The following is a 19,901-nucleotide window of genomic DNA, read 5'->3' as shown; positions in this document are numbered from 1 at the left end:
TCCCTGATTATTCCCTTTCCCCATTAAGCTGCTTATATAATTTCAATTCCCAAAGGGTGTGCCTATAAAGAACACTGCACAGCATGCATGCAAATATAGTTCCTGCCCTAAAACCAGTCTGCAAATGTTCCAAAAATACCATGAAGGATTTGAATCGTTTTCCTAATATCCCAGAGGAGACCACAGTCATATATTATTTAGACTTTGTGTGGGCTGCATTCATAGATCTGCAAGCTTTATTTATACATATTTACATGGCAGTACAAACTTTTTTTTCATCCGTTTAACAATTTCAATTTTTTTCCCCAGAAAATCGGATCGGTGATGTCTCATAGAAAATGGAGGGCATCAAAAAAGCCAGCAACACGTACACATCACCTTTCATTGTGTGTTGCAAGTGGGGGAAAATAAAAAGATTTAAAGGCGCTATTGGTTCAGAGCATTGCACATTCTGATGGAAAATGTTTTTGTATCATCCAGGCCATCATTTAATTTTTCCTGATCCATTCTTCGCAAGAAAGGCTTAACAAACCTCACTTAACTCATATCTGAAGAAAGCGATGTTGAGGCTGGCCCCAGGTGACCGCTGGGAAACGCTGAGCAGAATGTAATGTCAGGGGACACTCCTTTTGATCAAAAGCAAAATGCATCTGTTGGACGCAGAGATATCCATTGGCAAGCTCTGATGGCACATCTTTGGGTAACTGTGCCTGTTGCTGGGCTCATCCGGCAATGTAGCGCTTCATCTTTGTCTGGAAAACAGGTTCCTGAAGGCGTTGTTGTAGTTTTTGTTAAAAGCCGTATAAATCAGAGGGTTAAAAAAGGAGTTTGAGTAGCCCAGCCATAAAAAGATGCTTTTCCAAATGGGGGGGATGTTGCACGAGCAGAGGGGGTTAATCAGCTCTGTGATGAAGAAGGGGATCCAGCACAGCACGAAGACCCCAATCAGGATGCCCACCATCAAGGCAGCCTTCTTTTCCTTCTGCTCCCGCCAGGTGTCCCCGTCCGTCTGGAACGTGACTGTGGCATGCCTCACGGTAAAGACCATCTGCGGTTGATGCGATGCCTCTTTCACCTGCAAGTCAAAAACACTGGTGTTATTCAGAAGATCCACTAGGAATGTAAAACCTGGTCACAGCACAAGCCATTGAGGTCACCTTCAGTCGAGAGGAGTTGCAATGGGTCACAGGGATGGGTAAGGTAACAGTCTCATGCAAGGCAGCAGATAGCTAGCTATTCATAGTATATCTCGGTTCATAGTGATAATACCGAATAAAAAAATCTCGAAAACAAAAATCTCGAAAACAAAAGGCCGAAAAAAAAAATATCGAATTTTTTTTTCAATGCGTTTTTTTTCAAAATGGGGGGGTTCCCCCCCAACCCCCCTTTTTTCATTTTTTTTTATTTTACCCCTTTTTTTTACTTACCTGACCCCAAAAACATATATAAATAAATAAAAAATTCGATATTTTTTTTTTCGAGATTTTTGTTTCGTGCTTTTTGTCATTCGAGATTTTGTTTTCGGCCTTTTGACTGACCACCATATTAGATAGAGAGAAATCACTCTCCACTCAGCTTTGTCAAGGTTATGTTGAAAGACCATGGAATAAGCAGCTTGAATAGGATTTCTGCATTAGGAGAATGAGCTTTCTGCATTGGATTTTTGTCGGAGAAAGAGCAATGACATGAGACATAGGGCGTCATCACGAGTTGGGCGGTAGCCTTAAATGCTGCGGTAATAGTGTTACCACCGCATTTAATGGTCCGCCCAAGCTTGGGGTAAACACGCCGGAAAAACTCAAATTTTTCGCGGTATTACTGTGCAGTAATTGCGCCGAAAATTACCCATTCAGTGGAGCCAATGGGGAATGAGGACTAACAGCGCCCAAACCGTGATCCGGCAGTAATGCCGCCGGAGGGGTGAGCCCTAACGCTAATAAAGTTGGGCAGTATCCCAGCCAAGATACCGCCCAATTCGAGATGAGGCCCATAGTCTGTGAAAACAAATGCAACTGACAATGTTCATTTGCCACTGCCCAGTCTCTTTATGTGTTTCTGTTGTTATGAACTACCCAGGATGCAATTCTGATGCTCTGGTTCAACACTGAAGCCCTTTATTTCTCTATTGATGCGCATAACAGTCGGAAAGCGTTGTCTGAAATCTATCCCCATGGTGCATATGTATACATAATGGCCCCTTGTGAGTCAAAGCAAGGGGAAGTTAATAGTTGTGTTTGTAAAACATCAGAACTGGCATTACTAAATCTGCACCTGCTCATGACATTGACTAAGTTATCTTCCGACCCTTACCAGGACAGAAGGTTGGTCGGGTGTGATTCTGAGGTCACTTGATTAACCAGAAGAAAACCATGGCCTGGCTCGGTAAAAGTCCCAGTTAACACCCAAACTACATTATGTAGATATGTCACTGCCACCAATGTAACTCGCTCTTTAAACTGGAAGTTATTTCTTTGCCAAAGCGTTAGATGTAAAAATGGTGCCTTTGAAAGGGTCGGAGATTCTTATGTCTCTAACTCCAGTCTAGCCTTGTTCCTTTCCACTAGGCATGAAATCAGTGCCCATTGCTTTGGTCTAATCCTAGCACGTGTCCAGTGTGTGTTCAGCAGCTTCTTTGCGGGTGGTGGAGGAGCAGAGACAAGGATTATTTGATAATCCAGTTACTGGTCCAAGAAGCAATATGTTGCTGCACTGAGCTACAACAAAGCAATGGCAGCCAAGACTACCCAGTGTAGACTGAAAATTAATAAGTGGAATCGACATCACATACACACATTTTACACCGGTCAAAATAGGGTTCAAAGACAAGCAGCAATCATTCAGCAGAAAGCAACACTATGTTCTGCTTCAATTATATATGTTTGGATTTTAACCTCATTTCTACTTCAATCCGTTCTCGTCATTACTTGGGTTTTGCATCAAAGTAAGCCACTAACAACTTCTTTCTGTCATGTGTTTTATAAAACCTCACCACAGGTACTTCGAACAGGAGCACTTTCACGACTCTAGCTGTTCAAGTAGTGCCATCTTGTTGGGCTTATGCCACTCCGCAGGCGGTAACAGCCCTGTTGTATCTGCACCTACTGACAGCTATAGTTACAGAATGCCCTGTTTATCCATTGCACTGCACTTCTCTCCTCTTTTCACCCGTGGCTCTTAACTGTTCGGGAATGTTCCAAAGCTTTGAAGGTTCAGGCACCCCTTTGCCCTGCCTGCCCACTTCCCTCTCCCTCTCTTCCTCGCAGGGAGCTCCGAAGCAACAATAACCTTAACAAGCAACAATAAATAAATAACTTCTGATATGCTTAAGGCACTTTGCTAATTTATCGTGCCACTAAATGGAATAAGGAGCCAATTGTTGGCACTCATAAAAGGATCACTTTACACTATAATATGTACATATACACCAAGAAGGAATTTCATAACAACCAAGATGTATACATGCATGTCTTACGTGCGTGGGTGTGTGCAACTGTATTGGAAAATGTGGGTGTTACTAAGGACAATCCAGACATGGTCCCCTTTGCACACAGTGCTTAGCAGGGGCGGAGCCAGCCTCATCATTTTGGTGGGGCTGAACGGCAGTTTTAAAAACGATTAGTGAAACAGGACATTAAACCTATTGCGCTATTGCTACATGCCCCTTGCCCCGCTCTCCAAGCCCAGGAGGCCGAGTAGATATTACGACTCCCTGTTGCCCATTAGATGCATCTTTCAGCCCAACTCACCAGAGACATAGCCCCAATTGTGTAACAAGTGGAGCCTGTAGGTAATGTAGTAGGGCTTACACTAAGAAGAGCCAGCAGAAGGAAGGGGGTTTGTTCTGCCCCCAGCTAAATGCCCAGGAGTGACAGCGCAGGGAGGAAGGGCAAACCAATCAAGGGAGGTTGTCCCCTTGGTAAAGGTTTTTAAAAAATGGGTTAAAATAGTGCATTTCACAGTACACTTTATGTGGTAAATTAGGTAAAAAGGCACACAGTTTACAATCTGTTTTGTAGGGTAAGAAATAAAAAGTCCATTGTATGCCAAGTAAGCAACAATGCACAGGAGCATTTTCAAACCTTTGCCTACTATATGCCAGTACTCTGCAAGCGTAAAACGTATTTTCATATCGATTGTGCCCACACATGTAAATTCTGGTGCACCTATATATACACCACTATTCCCACATAAAAAAAATACTCATGTGCTTCGTCCATAATGCCAGTAATGATATTATAACAAAACATGTTTATGCTGGCTCTTCCAATACATGCCAGTATCCCCATGCAAGAACATCCTCCTGTTGGCTTTGCCTTAATGCCAGTAAAAAAAAAGCCATGTCACAGTAAGAAAACATATCCTTGCAGGCTACACAAATCCCCCACTGCCCATATAAGAACTCTCATCATGTTGTATTTAGTCCCTAAAGGCGGTAGAAAATGTCATGCTACAGTAACAAAACAAAAAAAAAAAATTGACTGCAAGCTGCACGAATGTCCCCACCACAATGTAAGAACACTTATGTTGCCCTTGGCCTTAACAGCAGTAATAAACTGCAATGCCAAGATGAGAAAACATGCTCTTGCTGCTAGCCAGTTAGATAGCTCAGCGGGCTGAGCGATCACTGTTGCAATCTGAGTGTGATTCACAGGTTCAAATCCCAGCAAGGCCAATTTAGCCTTTCATTCTACAAAGCTCAATAAATGAGTGCAAACTTTGGTTTGGTGATAAATATTATGTAAATATGTTCTCTGTACAGCGCTTTGGTGAAAGCACTATATGAATAACATATTATCATTACACAAATCCCCCATATAAGAACAGCTATGTTGCACTCATCTTGTTATATTCCCCCATGTAAGAACATTTATGTTACCTTCGACCTTAACACCAGGTAAAAGAAATAAATAAATAAGGAAACATGCCTTCCACCATAAGGCCAGACCCACTGTAGTACTAACCACCAGAACATTTACACTGCGCTCTCATTAACACGCGCAGTCACACCCATGTACACCATTCACACTGCATTCATTTATGTGTGTACACCTCCTTGCATACAGAAATACACACACTTATACACTCCATCACATGGATGCACACATATATTCTCACATGCATGCATACAATCCCTGCATGCACACAAATACGCTTTTTTTAGTTAATGCTAATTATTGGAGGCATAGGCCATGTCAAAGCTGGGCCAGCAAATAAGCCTTTAGCTACAACATGGGGGGCAGAGGGGTCGGATATCCCCTGGGCAGGCTTTTGTCCTCTGCCTCAACGTTCACTTCAATTACTGTTTTCTCGCCTTGCAGTGCTGTGTACTTGCTTACTTAAAAGTAAGTAAATACACTGCTCTACGAGGTGAGAAATGTGACAGGTTCTTGCCCTCTGAGCCAGACTGGGCATCACAGCAGAGTGATGGCTGCTGCCACAAAGTGGGGGTGCTTCAGCCCTCCCAAGCCCATGCCTGGCGCCGCTCATGGTGCCTAGGGAGGCTGAACTTCACCTCACTGTTGATGCCCAACGAGGTTGAAACAAGTGTCAGGGTTTGCTGCTGTCACTCTTGTTCAGAGGCAAATTGCCTATCACTTCAGTGCTGGGCTGTCCCTGTGGGCGGGACCAGACTTACATTCAAATGGTTAGTTCTCGTCTGTGAAAGATACATCTTGTCTGTGAAAGATACAGTGAGCAAAAACGTGTGGGAAACAGCCCATGGAACAGCTTATTTTAGCTGTGTTCATTCTCAGTAGAGGGGGTCCCACATTTGTGTATATTGTGTGTAAATGAGTATATAAGTAGACATATGGAAAATAGACAAATAAAATGTAGCGATAGATAGATGCATAATCACATTAAGTGAACCTGCCCAGCTCCAACTGTCATACATTTAGTCATAGCGGGAAGGTTCCGCTCTTGAAATGTTAAGTTAACAGGATCACAGACATGAATGCTGAGAAAAACACAAACCTCTACAACTTCTGGCATGGGTGTGATGGTGTTTGTCTTCCTCGATCCAATCCGGAATTTAGCAGCTTTGTATATTTTCCAGTACACAAAAAGCACCACACAAAGGGGGAGGTAAAATGCTCCAAAAGTGGAGAAAATTGTATAGGAGGGTTCCTGACTGACTTGACACTCCTCGTGGAACTCAGAGTATGTCTCCCCCCAGCCAAAGAGAGGCGAGAGAGAAATTACAGCAGAGAGTACCCAAGTCATGCCAATCATGGTGTTGGAAATCTTTTTTCTGGTTTTGAGAGTATATTCGAGGTGTCTGGTGATGGACCAGTACCGATCCAAAGCAATTGCTGTGACATTCCAAATGCTGGCGGTGCAACACAGGACGTCGAAGGAGATCCAGAACTTGCACAGTACCCGGCCCAGCTTCCAGCGCCTGCCGTTCAGCTCGTGGACCAAGCTCAGGGGCATCACCAAGGCGGCCACCATGACATCAGAAATGGCCATGGAGGCCACCAGATTATGTGGCACGCGGTGAAAAGTCCTCACTCGCAGGATAGTCACCAAGACCAGGACATTCCACAAGAAAGTCGCAATCACCAAGATGGCCAGCAAAGTTAGGATGAGCACGCTGAAAACCGAGAAGGGATGCCTGCTCACGCCTCCAGATCCCGCACTTCCATTGGTTGAATCAGTAATGTTCCATTCCATCCTAGGTTTGCTCCCACCTTGAAATATCCGTACAGAGGTAAGTGGTGCGTGGAGACACTGATATCAAAAGCATTCCTAGACCGAATACTTGAACTCAGTCTCGCATGTAGATTGCAAAGCTCGCAAGTTGCTCTTCATGCGTGGTGGCAGTTCATGGAGTCTCCTGCGCAACGGTCATGGGGTGGGCGCAAAGTTCCTGCAAATACCCAGTTTCCAGGACTGCCATGATCGCTGGATAACAGTCGCTGTCCTTAATTGGAAGCTAATCACGACACGCAGCTGAAAGTAGAGAAAACGATTAGTGAACGAACTGAGAAAGCCAGGTCCATAAATCAAACACTAGTCTGCGATTCATTAGACAGCATCGTAAATGCTGCCCCCAGCCACGAACTGCACAGCATGCATTTACTCGTATCCTCGTTAATCGTGGAAGCTTTAATGCTGCGACCCAGCTATACATAATTTGCTAAACGAGTCTGTAGCCCAAACACGTCACCCTCAATTACCACCGCGTCGTGAAATCTATAGCAACACCTGCAGTGGCTCGCGCAGGCACCGTTGGTAAGCCGCAGTAACTGACAGAGCGCGCGCTGCGACCCCCTGCCTAGCCCGGGAAATGCAAACGAGGCTGCCCCGAGACGAGAGCTCGGCCAGCAAGCCAGCTACCGCGCCTCGGAGCCGTGAACGGGAGTGAAACAGGCTCCGGCTTTCGAAATATTTACGTCGAGCGCGCGCCTCCAAACAGCCCCTCCCCCAATTGATAATATCTTCTGCGCCTGAGGGTCCTCAGATGAACTTACCTCCGCCTCGACTGCTGCCCGTTTCTGAGGGAGCTCTCCGTCGCCACCTTGCACGAGTCCAGACCGTAAATCACGCACCGGTTCTTTTTACAGACGGAACATATCGGGCGGCGGCCAATGTGCAATGCGAGGTTGGCTGTCGGGCGCCCACCTAGTGACTACTACTAGGTACGGGAACTCGCCAGGAGCCTTGGATGAACTTCTGCAGTTGGTCCAAGTTTCCTCTAGATGAAAAGTGACCCGTGCCCGTGCAGTCTGCCTTGCGCAGAGTTCACTTCTGGACCAGCTGCCCTAATATCGACAACACTGGCATGTTAAGACTAAGACCCCTCCCTACGTTCTTTTACATCATGCCGCTGACGGGTTTGTTTGTTTTAACATGTTGAGCCCCTCCACAGAGCACCCCCAGCGACTGCCCCTCCACACGCACTCACCCTTCCCAGCAGTCCTCCCCGGGCGTTTGAGGGACCCAGGTATCCCTTCACCCCGCGTGCTCATTCCGAGAAATCTCCTGCAGCCTCGTGCAAGCGCAGCTCTGCCAATGAGGCGTGCATCGGGCTGACACCAGGCAAGCCCAGCCTGCTGCTTCCAGTGCTGACGTAACCCTTTCACGCCCGCAGCCGTGGAGCCCGTCCCTTCGCCTGCGCGTTAATCACACTGAATGCGAAAGACATATGGAACCTGATGTATTACGTCAGGGTGATTAGGCTGTCAGGAGCGATATGATTGAAAATGTGCCAATGGATCTGTGGGCTGCGTTTTAGATCAATACAGGGATCTATTGCAGTTCTGTAAGATCAAGAACGAGTTTTGAAAGTGCTTGTTGTTGGCGGCACCCCTGCATCAAGGGATTTTCCCCCAATATGGTCTGTCACTGTAAACGTGGTTTCACTGGTAACATGTGGTTATATAGGGACAGATCACAATCTAATCCTATGCGGGCAAGAACGACGCAAAAAAAGTACAGTAGCAAATGATGGGCCTGCTTCACAGAGCGTTTTTGCGACTGGAATTCACCATTACACAACGCGACTGTGAATCGGGCCCTCTGAGTCAAACGAGGATGCTTGCGAACAACGTGCAGTACACAGGCAAGAAGCTCGAGTCTAGCCTGTCTCTGGTGGAGTGGGAGGTATTTAGTGCATTTCTCAAATGTGCTAGCAGCCCAAGGTGCGATTATGCACGCACGCTACGGGAAATTCACAATGGTCCCTTTTAAGAGTATTTTACTTACAAAAAGTGGTACCATGCCTCACTTACACTGGAGAAGGAATCATCAATGTAGATTGGAAAATCTGGTCAAAATTGGAGAGTAAGTTCTGGAAAAGAGTACTGAAGCTACCAAATAGTTTGACTATAGTAGCAATAAGATCAGAACTGGGGTTACAGTCTCTACACTCAGTGATTGTATGGAAATCACTAAATCTATTGTGGAATATTAATGCAAGAAAGGCCAGCATTACCCTACTTTTTTTTTTTTTAAATCAAAAGGGAAAAGGAACCGCTTTGCTAAGTGAATGGAAAAACAAATGTATGAGGCACCTGGAGTGATTAAATTCAGCACTAGACTCCCTAGTGACTAACCCAGACAGAGTGAAAGACACACTGAAATGTATAGACTGGATTAATACACAAGAGGAAAAATCAACGTATACAAGTTTGGCAAACGCAGCTAACTAGCAAAGAAAACGGAATCAAGTACCAAAATATTTACAACAGTTCCTCAGCAAATTCCACAGAGACCAACTACTTCGAATTACACTAAACATCTATAAAACTAATGAATATCTGTGGAGAACGGGAAAAATGAGACCAACAGACGGCAACTGCAGGATGTGTTGCATCAAAGACCAAATTGAGACAGTAAAACACCTAGTGACAGACTGTAAGCCCCTGGCAGAGATAGGAACATTGTTTCTGGGGAAACATGTCAATAGCGACAGTACGGAAACGTCAGAAAAATGGTGGTTAAAGTTCCTTCCAGGGGAAAAATTGGAGTTAACTGTGCTGGAATCAACTTCTTGGAAGAAGTGATGAAAAAGAGGGGAAACGATATAAGAAATGACTAATATTTTGAATCAATGAACAAATGTAATTTAACAGAAGATTTCTCTAACCTTGAGGAAAGGATGGAAAATTGTTTTAAGGATGTAGTGCTCACAAATGTGTTAAAAGTTGGAACTAAAACACACCAAAAAAATATGTACTAACCAGTCGGTAAAAAAATCAAAACATTGCACTGCCCTTATTTCTGTAATTTTGGTCCAGGTTCAGCACCGGACATTATGTCATTAAAAATTGTTAGTGATCCGAATGAACAGCAGCCCTTCATTTAAAGTGTCCTACATTAATACAAATTGCTGTGTGCAAAGAAAAGAAAAACTCTAGGTTAGCCAAAATGACATTTCTTATGGAGAGTGGGGCTGATTTCACAAAATGAACTTCCTCCACTCCTGGTTTTGCTCAGGTTTTCCCAACTGATAAGCAATTGCTGTGAACCTTTCAGGCCCAAGCAGAAGGATGTGGCCCAAGCATGGCCAGTATTTATTGGTGGGCTGTATAAACAGTGAACCCATCCATGAATCAATCAAGTGAAGCTGAACTTTGAAAAATACCCCAAATGGATGACATTTTGTGGACTTCACTGGGGGATGGTATACCATAAAGAGAATAACCAAATCTTTGTTGTATCCCATAACTCAGCTGTTGGGCTTCACATGAGTGACTGATCATTTTATTGCAGGCCTGAACCAACAGCCTAATGAACAGCCCTAAACCACACGGGTTCAGGGAAATGGAAAACTGAAACTACCATTTACCCATGTTAATGTGGGCGTTGACCTTTATTGCAAACGTTAGTTTATTTGATCATTTTGAGACCAAGAGACTTGTGGGGCAGATGTCATTTTGAAGCTAATTTCATGTCGATTGTGCTGCCCCAGATTGTATTCATAAGAGATTTTTGGGACTCTAGTTATAATCAAAAAAGTATTTCTAGCTTCCCCGATAATGTTTTGAATTTGAAAGTTGGGGAGCTAATGACTGAGTAAATGAGAGATTTGCTTAGTAAATTGCACATTCCCAACTATGTTAGTTTTAGAGTAAAGGGCGAAAGACCATAGTGTGCCCGTACTATAGCGTGTTGAAAATAAAAATAACCTCTACTGATCCATCATGAGGAGAGAAATATTAATATATATATTTATGGCATTAATCAGTAAATTACTAAAATTTGCCATGTAGGGACTTTTTGAGGAAAAAAGCTGTCATGTTAAAAAATGCAAATGATAGAAGGTGGGTACCTCTTCACTTCACTTCAATCACATAACTCCCCTAGCCTATCCAAAGTGAGGGGTTGGCTCTTGGGAGGTGGAAGACAGAATGATCCTCCAATGGGAAAGACAGCACCAATAAACTGGCACCTTCTAACTATAATCATTGGAGGTTGCGCTTATACATTAAAATGCACTTGGTTTATGCAAGGGGGAGGGGGACAGCAGAGTTTGGCCATCAGGGTAGCTGCTTAAAAATAAATCCATCAGAAGACAGGTACTCAAATCATCCAAGGACACTTAGCTACAATCACATGGTGAAAAGTTGAAGAGAGATAGCTGAATTTCACCTTGCCAAGTCGGCTGCCTACACATTTTCTGGGTGCCACTATTGAAAGCTGAATTGAGATTTAACCTTGTCTGGGAGAACACCCATTGGGAAAGCCTAAAGAAGAGGGGAGCCATAAAGAGAGGAGGAGCTGGTGCCTGCCTTTGACCGAAGTATCAGGACCAGATCACAGTGTTCCAGCAAGAGAGGGTCCTGTAACCTGGCTGACTGTCCTGTGCACCAAACCCAAAGAAATCCCACGTAACTCTCCCAAAACAAAATTAAGTGTGGATGGGATCTGCTTGCCTTAATGTTCTTCCCTTATTAGTGGGTGGGGGAAAATCACGTACACCCTTAGCACATTTGACTGAATATTAATGTAATTAATTTCAAAATAGATTGATGCAAGAGGAGTTCGAAACCCCCAAACTCTTTCCTAGCAGGAAAATACATTATAGTCATTTAAAGTAATTTGGGTGCCTTGATTTTTCCTGTTCACCCCTGATTTCTCTAATGAAAAGGGGTTGCCTTCCCTAAAACAAAATTCCCAATTGTCATCCTTCCTTAAAGAATGTATTTAAACAACAAGGTGTTTTTCCCACAAACGAAATTCCACACTGTTATCACTTCCCAAACATCGCCTTTAAAACAAAAAGGTAATTTTTCCCTAAAAGGAAAATCTCAATTGATTCCCCTTCCCAAAACTTGCTTTTAGGTCAAAAGGTATACTTATCCCAAAATGAAAATCCCAATTGTCCCCACTTCTTAAACATTGTATTCAAACAAAAAGGGTGCCCTTGTCCCAAAACGAAATTCCTAGACTGTCCTCACTCCCTAGACCTGGCCTTCAAACAAAGGAGTGCTGCATATCACTGATACCTGGGTTTTTGGTGCTGGGAGAAGAGGCACTTTACAAAGTGAAACTAGTGCAATTTCCATTGAACAATATACACTATTTCCTGAGAGTAAGTGATATTGATAGCAGAAGAGATTCTGTATTTGCTCCGTGGTGTATTGATTTATTGAGCAGCCACCCTCTACACAACATAGAGTTCCTTCCCTCCCCACTCAAGTGGTTATGCAACAAACTATTTAACAGATTATTTTTTTTAGCCCAATCTCAGGCACATATCATGCCCCATGGATCCCTCTCCCCTGAGCCAACAATTTGCGAAGAACCAGGCGGTGAACGGGAAATATATTGGTATTTATTTAAATTGACAATAATAAAAATTAGCACGAAAATGTTAAACAGCACTTTATCCGTTGCACAACACAATTAAACTTCTTTCAGCATAAATAAATCACAGAAGTGAGATAAAAAGAACACAGGCACAATTCTTACTTTCTGCATATTTCACTTCACAAAATAATTACACTGACCAATGACAGTGTACTGTTTTGCGGTTTTGATTTTCCTGCAGACTTAAAAGGCTAGCAGTAGGATTTCGAGATTGGTTCAAATACATATGGCAATTATGATTCCGTCCACACTTTTGGTTTAAAATAAACAGTGTGATTTATCGCTTTGTTTTTCATACCCCCCCACACCCTTGCTTTGATCTGTGTTGGGAAGACAGACAGAAAAATTGGAGTGCTTTGGGAAATTTTTGATTTCAGACCCCCCTTACTGAAAGGCATGTGTTGGGGAAGCTGGATAAAAAGGTTGAACCAATTTAAGAACAAAGACACCCCTTTTCCTTAAAGAAGTTGGGGTCAGCTGGACAACAAGCATCACCCAATTAAATTATAGGCTATAGTTTTCAGCGCACACTGGGAAGTAAGCTTTGTGTATTTCGAATTATAACAAAATTCATCCCGTAGGGTTCTAAAAAAATATTGAAATTCATATCTTTGGTTATGTAGGCTAAGGATCTACACAGTTTTGCCCCACCCCCACTGACTATTAAGGGAAAGGATTCAAGGCAAGCAGACTGCCCCCATGTTTTGGTTTTCCAGGGCTTAGTTCTACTTACATAGCAAGCTTATGTTTAAGGTTCAGGAAAGCCAGCTGCATCTCAGGAAACTCTGCAAAGATAGGGCAGGAGTCTGGTCACTCCACTCTCAAAGATGTTTGTGTGTGTCCCTGCCCTAGTGCAGTCCCCCTTACATAGCAGAAATGACATCACCAATTTGACAATCTTGGGGAAGTACCCTGCAATAATCCCTGCCACTAGGATTGGGCAGTTACCCCTCTCTCTCCTCCCAACCCAGCCTCCAAGTCAGAATTGGTTTAGGTGTCTGGAGCAACATATGGCAATTGCTATTTGTAATCGCCCCTTTGTTCTCCTTTCAACTTTTTTGGCAAAAACTAGTTATGTATCACAACTTCATAATTTTACTAGCAACTGGCGTACTAAACATGTTTTCTGTTTTAGTTGATCATGGAGAAATGAATAAGCCGACCACCAAATCCGTACAATGTAGCATGGCCATGTGGCACATTTCTGAAGTTTCCATAAAAAGCACAACAGTTATGAATATGTAAGTTATTAATCATATCCCTAATTTCATGTTCCACCCACTCACCAACTCTCACATTTGGAACATGTTCAGATCAGCCAGAAACCTAGTCTAACTGGCCATTAGAGTTCCCAGAGTCACAGGTAGATGCATTTTATATCCCCGAAATCACCTAGAAATTACATTAAAAATGGTACAAAGATGAACTCAATCCACATTATGGTTGCTGAGAAAAAGACCTAAATGATAATAGTCCTTTTAACTCAATTGTGAATCTTCCTGTGGGACAAATGGTAATTTCGGCTTCCGGCCTTTTGTTTTCAGCGGATCAGCCTGTACCTTCATCAGTCTTTGTGTTGGAAACTTGCTATTTGAAGTGGGTGCCCCCATTTTCACACATATTAGTCATGTTCCAGCCAAGGGTGAATTTCCTTGAAGTCCCTGCTTTCAGAGGCAGCACATTTGTAATGCGGGTGGTCATTAGATGGGAGATGCGACATCCAGGCTGGAAGTGGGAGTTTTCCTTTGTGAAGTTTTGCTCACAGCCAGAAACAGGGTCTGCCTTTGGCTGACATTTTCCATGAAGACAAAGTGGCTCTTTAAATGTCACTGGAGTTTTGTAGGTGAAACATAATATAAATTGCTTTTGTCAACACATCATGTTTTGTTTTCCTGACATGTTCTGTGAGCAGTGAGTGATATTTTTCCACTTTTGCTTCTTAAAGCCGTTTTTATTTGCACGCACATGTGCAGGCTGTTTTTGTTTTCAATGTTTAAAAATCCTGTTTTTCCATGTGACAGGGATCTTTGATTCCTCCTTCTTTTGTAAATTAAAATGCTGCTTGTCTATTGGTAATGACAGTTAGGCCCCTTTCCACACGGCTCTTTAACTTTACTTGAAAAACAAAAACAAAAGCCAGAACGCTTTTGTTTCAGTTTTTAAAATCTTGCTGTTCATGTTAAAGGCACTTCTGTTTAGGGCCTTTAAATGCACCCGACAGTGGGGAAGTAGGAAAGAGTTTTCTATCATTCCCAAACATTGTCAATTGAATTGTGGGATTTAAAACTGCTAGCAAATTCAAGCATGCAGAGAAATGAACCTAAACCAATGTTGTTGTAGGATTGCTCTGAACATCGAAATGTGTATGTAATTAAAAGTAAACCCTTATCAAAAGTGCTGATGTTTAAGATCTAGTTATGTTACAGAGTATGATTTAATTTGGGGGAAAAAAGGGGTTCGTGCGACTAGAGGTTTGAACCGGTTATTTAGCCTGTGTTCCATGTATGTGAGACAAAAGTAAAATGCAGAAACAGTGTGTTTAAAAGTAACATCCTAAAAAGTGTGTTTTGTAATTGAAGCTTTGTTTCTGCCACTGAGAAGGTGGCATGTGTAGTCAGTTAAAGTCATTATTCATTGATCTTATAATCTAAATAAATATATATTCTTTCTATACCCCAACCTGGTTCCCAGCTCACGGTTGGCACAGGGGTGGGGATCATTTATGTGGGTCTATATGAGTCGCCAATAGAGCTAGCCCTAAAAACTTAAATGATCATGGGGCTCCTTGATTGGGGGGAAGGAACTTCCCAGGTTAAGCATGGTCTCTCAATATATCGTTACAAATCATTAACACTGTGATGACCTTGCAAACCACTTAAAAAAAACATCCAGCAAGTCATTAGTGCTTTGCCCAAAGACATAAGCAACAATATCACCACTGACGCATCCCCAGAAGCAACAACAATGGTGAACTTGCTTTGCAGCAATCTGCACAGAACATCTTACTAAACTGGTGCAGCAAATCAACACAGCAAGTTCCCCAGCAGATCTCTGCCTTCTAGACATTTACAACAGCATCCTCTGCAAACCCCTTCTCAAATATCCCATAGGAAGCACCAACAACCCCACCAACTTCTAGCCAATATCAAACACCCCTTACCTGGCCAAACTCCTAGAAACATTATATATATATATGTATTTATGGACAAATCCTAACACAAGTAGAAACCAACAATCTACGGGACTGGGCACAAGTCGGTTTTAGACCTCTCCCTCTTGGACAACCTATAAATGAGCTCAGACTCCAACATCACCTCTGCATTGATACTATAAGATATTTCAGTGCCTTTACACACAGTCAACAATGCAACACCCAATAAAAGTATAGACGAAACAGGGCTAAGAAACATCACACTCCAATGGAGAACATCCTTACTGACACGCACTTGAGCATCCCCTTTCAGCTCAACCACATGCATACTCACATGTGGGATTCAACAATGTTCGCTCATCTCACTACTATTTGTCAAATCTACATGGCTCCTCTCATTAAACTCATCGAACAACATGGGCATACATGCTACAACTACGCCGATGAAATTCAAATCATCTACTGAATGGCCACCAGCAGGGACATAGGCCAAACCGTTGTTATTTTCCTCTCACAAATCAATGCATGGATGAGCATCAACACTAAACTCAACCGGGATCAAACTAAAATGATGATCGTGCACGACAATTCTTCTATCCAACTGCCCATGCCATTGGTCTCTGGAAATAGCAACCAGACAAGAAGCCTCCAATGCGGTTAGAAATCTCTGAATCCTGATGGACAATGAACAAATAGAGGAAGACCTAACTTTCAGGAAAACCATAAAAACAGAGCTGTTTAATATACCGAGTTAACCCGCAACCCATAGGCCATTGTCAAAGAGAGACCAAACATAGCTGACCACCGCACATTGGGTTTCAGTTACCAAACAGGCTACGTGCATGACTGTGACTTAACCCAATGCCCCACTAGCCCATAATAAAAACCACATGACTATCTACTTTCAGCTCAACCTTAGGCATACTCACATGTGGTGTTTCATACTGCTCATCCCTCTCACTTTTCAACATCTTCATAGCCCCTCTCATGAAACACATCAAATGACACAAGCATACATACTGCAACTATGCAGATGACACTCAAATCATCTACAAAATCATCACCCGCACAGACATAGACCAAATCCCCATCAATTGCCTTTCACAAATAAATGCATGATGAACAACAGCAATATTAAACTCAACCTGGATAAAACTGAAATCATGATCACGCCCAATAACCTGTCTATCCAATTGCCCATACTGTAGGTCAAAGAGTGCTTACAGACCTGTGGTGAAGGAACGAGTGAGCATTGTTCGGTGTTGTTGTGTAGACTTCCTGAAGGTGACACCAGCGGTCCTCAAACAGTCTGGGTGGGCACGAAGTGCCGCAGACTTCAAAGAGTGCTGCCGGCATTCTGTTGAAGGAATGAGTGTCACTTCGTTCTGTGTGGTTGTGCAGACTTTCTGAAGGTGACACCTGCAGTCCTCAAACACCCTGTGTGGTTTCAGAGCACCGCGGAGTGCGGAGAGTGCTGACAGCACTGTGGTGAAGGAACGAGTGAGTTTCGTTCTGTGTTGCTGCGCAGACTTTCTGAAGGGGACACCTGTGGTCCTCAAACACTCTGGGCAGGTGCAGAGCACTGCAGAGTGCAGAGAGTGTTGACAGCACTGTTGACAGGCCTGTGGAGAGTGTTCATTTTGTCAGAAACATGAGTTACATGGAAATCTGAGTTCCACAAGTTCATTAAACGCGACAACCAAGATCAATCAGAAGAGATGACTATACCTCCTTTTTAAAGCGGTTTGAGCCACCGGGGGAGGAGCATGAGCGATCCATTCTGCATGCACTAAACTGGTGTTTTCTTCGTTCATCTCCCTCTATGAAGATATTAAAATGGAGGTGAATTTGCATACAGTGATATTGGATTCAGTAATCAACAAACTTGCCAATATGGCAAAGGTGGAAAAATTGTATGGTCACTTTAAAATACCCCCTAGACAGGACTGTGAAAATCATGTGAGCCCTAAAAGGTCCCACGAGAGGGGGCGGAGGACCCTGTCAGTCTCCAAACCAGTTGAGATACTACAAATAGACAAGTTAGCGCCGACTGATAATAGGGCTCTGGAAGATGTAAGGAGCGGTCCCCCAGTGTCTCTGGTTATAGTGAATTATATTATTAGCATTCCGGACATTGAGAGAGCCCCTATTAGGCTATTAGCATTGAAGGGGAGGAATCAGGAGGGAAAAAAGGAAAAGGGAAGTGCACAGCGCCAGGAAAACAAAAATCTAAAAATGCCAAATCAAAGCGCGATAATAGGCACGCCTTGAGGACCTTTCTAAGAAATCTATTGCAGCCATTATTCAGTTTGGAAGGGGGGGTTTGGAAGGGGGGGTTGATGCAAATTGCAAACTTAAGAGTGGCATACCACAACAGACTCCTGAAGTTCCGGATTACACACAAGGCACGGATAATTCCCACGATGAACTATGGGCGATGACCTTGGAGCAAGAGTGTAAACGGGGCTACGTGGATAAACTGATGTTGAGGCCTCTAAAAGTAATGTGGAGACCACATAAGATTTGGTTGACAACTTGTGCAAGAAGTTACAATGTGGGATGGCGTCAATTTTACAAAGCCAACATTAAGAACAGCAACAATTACTGCGGTCGGCACTGCAAGCGTCAAATTCTCAGAAACTATTGATAGATCTAACTGAGCAATTTGGTTCTACAAGCAAAGGTGAGCAGGTGACAAGTAACGTACCGATAGTATTAAACAATAGATGCACAAAGTAGAGTGTGGTTGTGGCACGTGGCTCGGCAAATAAAAAGGGGGTTGTTATGGTGGCAGCATTTGATAGAGGGGGCTCACTAATGGATCCTAAGGTCTCCTCTGACAAGCATTTTGTGTTTTAAGAGGTGCTATCTCGTCAGATGTACTATGTGGCATGGTTGGTAGTTGCTTGCAGCATGCCAACCTACAGGTTGAAGGACATTCAATAAGTACAGTGAAAAAGCCACTGATTTTGGCACCCTGCAGAGAAAATAGACTGCGATTAGAATGTATATTTCTGGAAGATCAGCCAGTGGTGCTGAACCGAAGGAATGTGCTAGCACTGTTTACGGAGGTGCCAAACCTGAGGGCTATAGCCACCAAAACATAGCAAGAGCTGACTTTATGGAAGATAATAGGTGTTGATTTAGTCAACCTGGATATATAATCCAAAGTAGTATAGGATGTGATACTTAAGGAAGCAAGCTTGATGAGACAACTCGGCTATGATATAACCCTGTTTGAACACGGTATTAGAATCCCAATTATACCCTGCAGATATTTGGCCAAAGGACATTGTCATAGCCCTAAATAAGGGACAAGAAGGGCAGCGCGAAGTGTCCATCATATGTCTTCGAATCAATGGGGCAAGACTGGTCATGGATATTGAGAGCAGTGGCGACTTGTTATTGAGGGCTTGTGGGGCGGAGCCCCTCCTTTAATTCTCTCTTCTCAATAACGAGCCACCACTGCATTTGCTTGCTGCATGCAGTACATGCCAGCAGCCAGCGTGAGGAGCAATGCCCTCCAACTATTTTCTGACTGTGCATGTGGGGTTGGAAGGGCACTTTTCGGAGCAGCCCGCCCCCCAGCCCCACATGCACAAAAGGCCCAGGGAGATGTGCAAAATCACGCCATAGCGTGCCGAGGCCTTGCTTTCGCCCCGCCGTGTTCATTGCATTGGGAGTCAATGCAATGAACACAGCGGGGCGAGGCCTTGGAAGTCATGGCCCGCCCTCTATACATGCCTATCATTAGCTGGGGTTGGGTCAGGAGCTGCTGATCCCACCACAGCATGTGAGGGGCAACGATAGAGGACGGGGCCACCCACAGCATGAAGCAGCTTCTGGAATCCACTACTTGAAGACTCGAAGACGTGACGCCTGAAGCTGAACCACGCATTGACCCGCATCTGCTGCAGGTAAGTCTATTCTTTTTGGCCTCGACCTCCAGGCACTCTCCAAGTTAGGTGACCTCCCTCAGAAAAATCATGGTAATCATAATTGCCATTTTCAATGAAAATATCAATTATGATTACCATGAGATTTTGTTTTAAGTTTCTGAATTCCGGGCTCTGCCGGTCCAGGGGTGCCCATATAATCTGGGGAGGGATGGCCTCTCCAAGTTATATGGGCTCCCCTGGGCTGAGGGCTTCAAGCTTCCTCCTTGTGGCCTGTGGCCTGCCCTGGGCTCCCCCGGCCCGGGGAGCCCAGGTCTTTAAAAACGAAATTCATGCCAATTATGAATATACTCCGCCGCAGAGTATTCATAATTGGCATGATTTTCGTTTTAGTTTAAAACTAAAACCATGCAGGTTTTCATTTTAGATTAAAACGAAAACCATGCCAATTATGAATATTACACCTCAGAGTATTCACATACCCACAACCGGGCCTGCGCCTGCCATCAGACAGAATAGTATCGTTTTTGTTCCCTGAG

At 43.7% G+C, this 19,901-nt stretch overlaps 1 protein-coding gene across 3 annotated transcripts; it reads right to left on the bottom strand.

Annotated features, from left to right (window-relative positions):
• Positions 1-214: 214 nt before the first annotated feature.
• HTR5A (5-hydroxytryptamine receptor 5A) lies at positions 215-8,053 on the bottom strand. Of its 3 annotated transcripts, none has more exons than XM_069647939.1 (3): positions 7,907-8,053; positions 5,974-6,951; positions 215-1,075 (listed from the first exon to the last, which is right to left on the bottom strand). In XM_069647939.1, exons 2-3 carry the CDS (start codon positions 6,670-6,672, stop codon positions 743-745), a joined length of 1,032 nt encoding a protein of 343 aa, XP_069504040.1. In that variant the 5' UTR covers positions 6,673-6,951; positions 7,907-8,053; the 3' UTR covers positions 215-742. The 3 variants fall into 3 exon arrangements, with proteins under 3 accessions (XP_069504040.1, XP_069504041.1, XP_069504042.1); XM_069647940.1 differs by lacking the exon at positions 7,907-8,053 and adding an exon at positions 7,207-7,366; XM_069647941.1 differs by lacking the exon at positions 7,907-8,053 and adding an exon at positions 7,179-7,361.
• Between the last annotated feature and the right edge of the window lie 11,848 nt (positions 8,054-19,901).

The sequence above is a fragment of the Ambystoma mexicanum genome, chromosome 2q (assembly GCF_040938575.1).
Source record: "Ambystoma mexicanum isolate Mex_15411 chromosome 2q, UKY_AmexF1_1, whole genome shotgun sequence".
NCBI lineage: Eukaryota > Metazoa > Chordata > Amphibia > Caudata > Ambystomatidae > Ambystoma > Ambystoma mexicanum.
The sequence above is the reverse complement of the archived record's forward strand: the minus strand, read 5'-3'. Positions and strand labels throughout refer to the sequence as shown.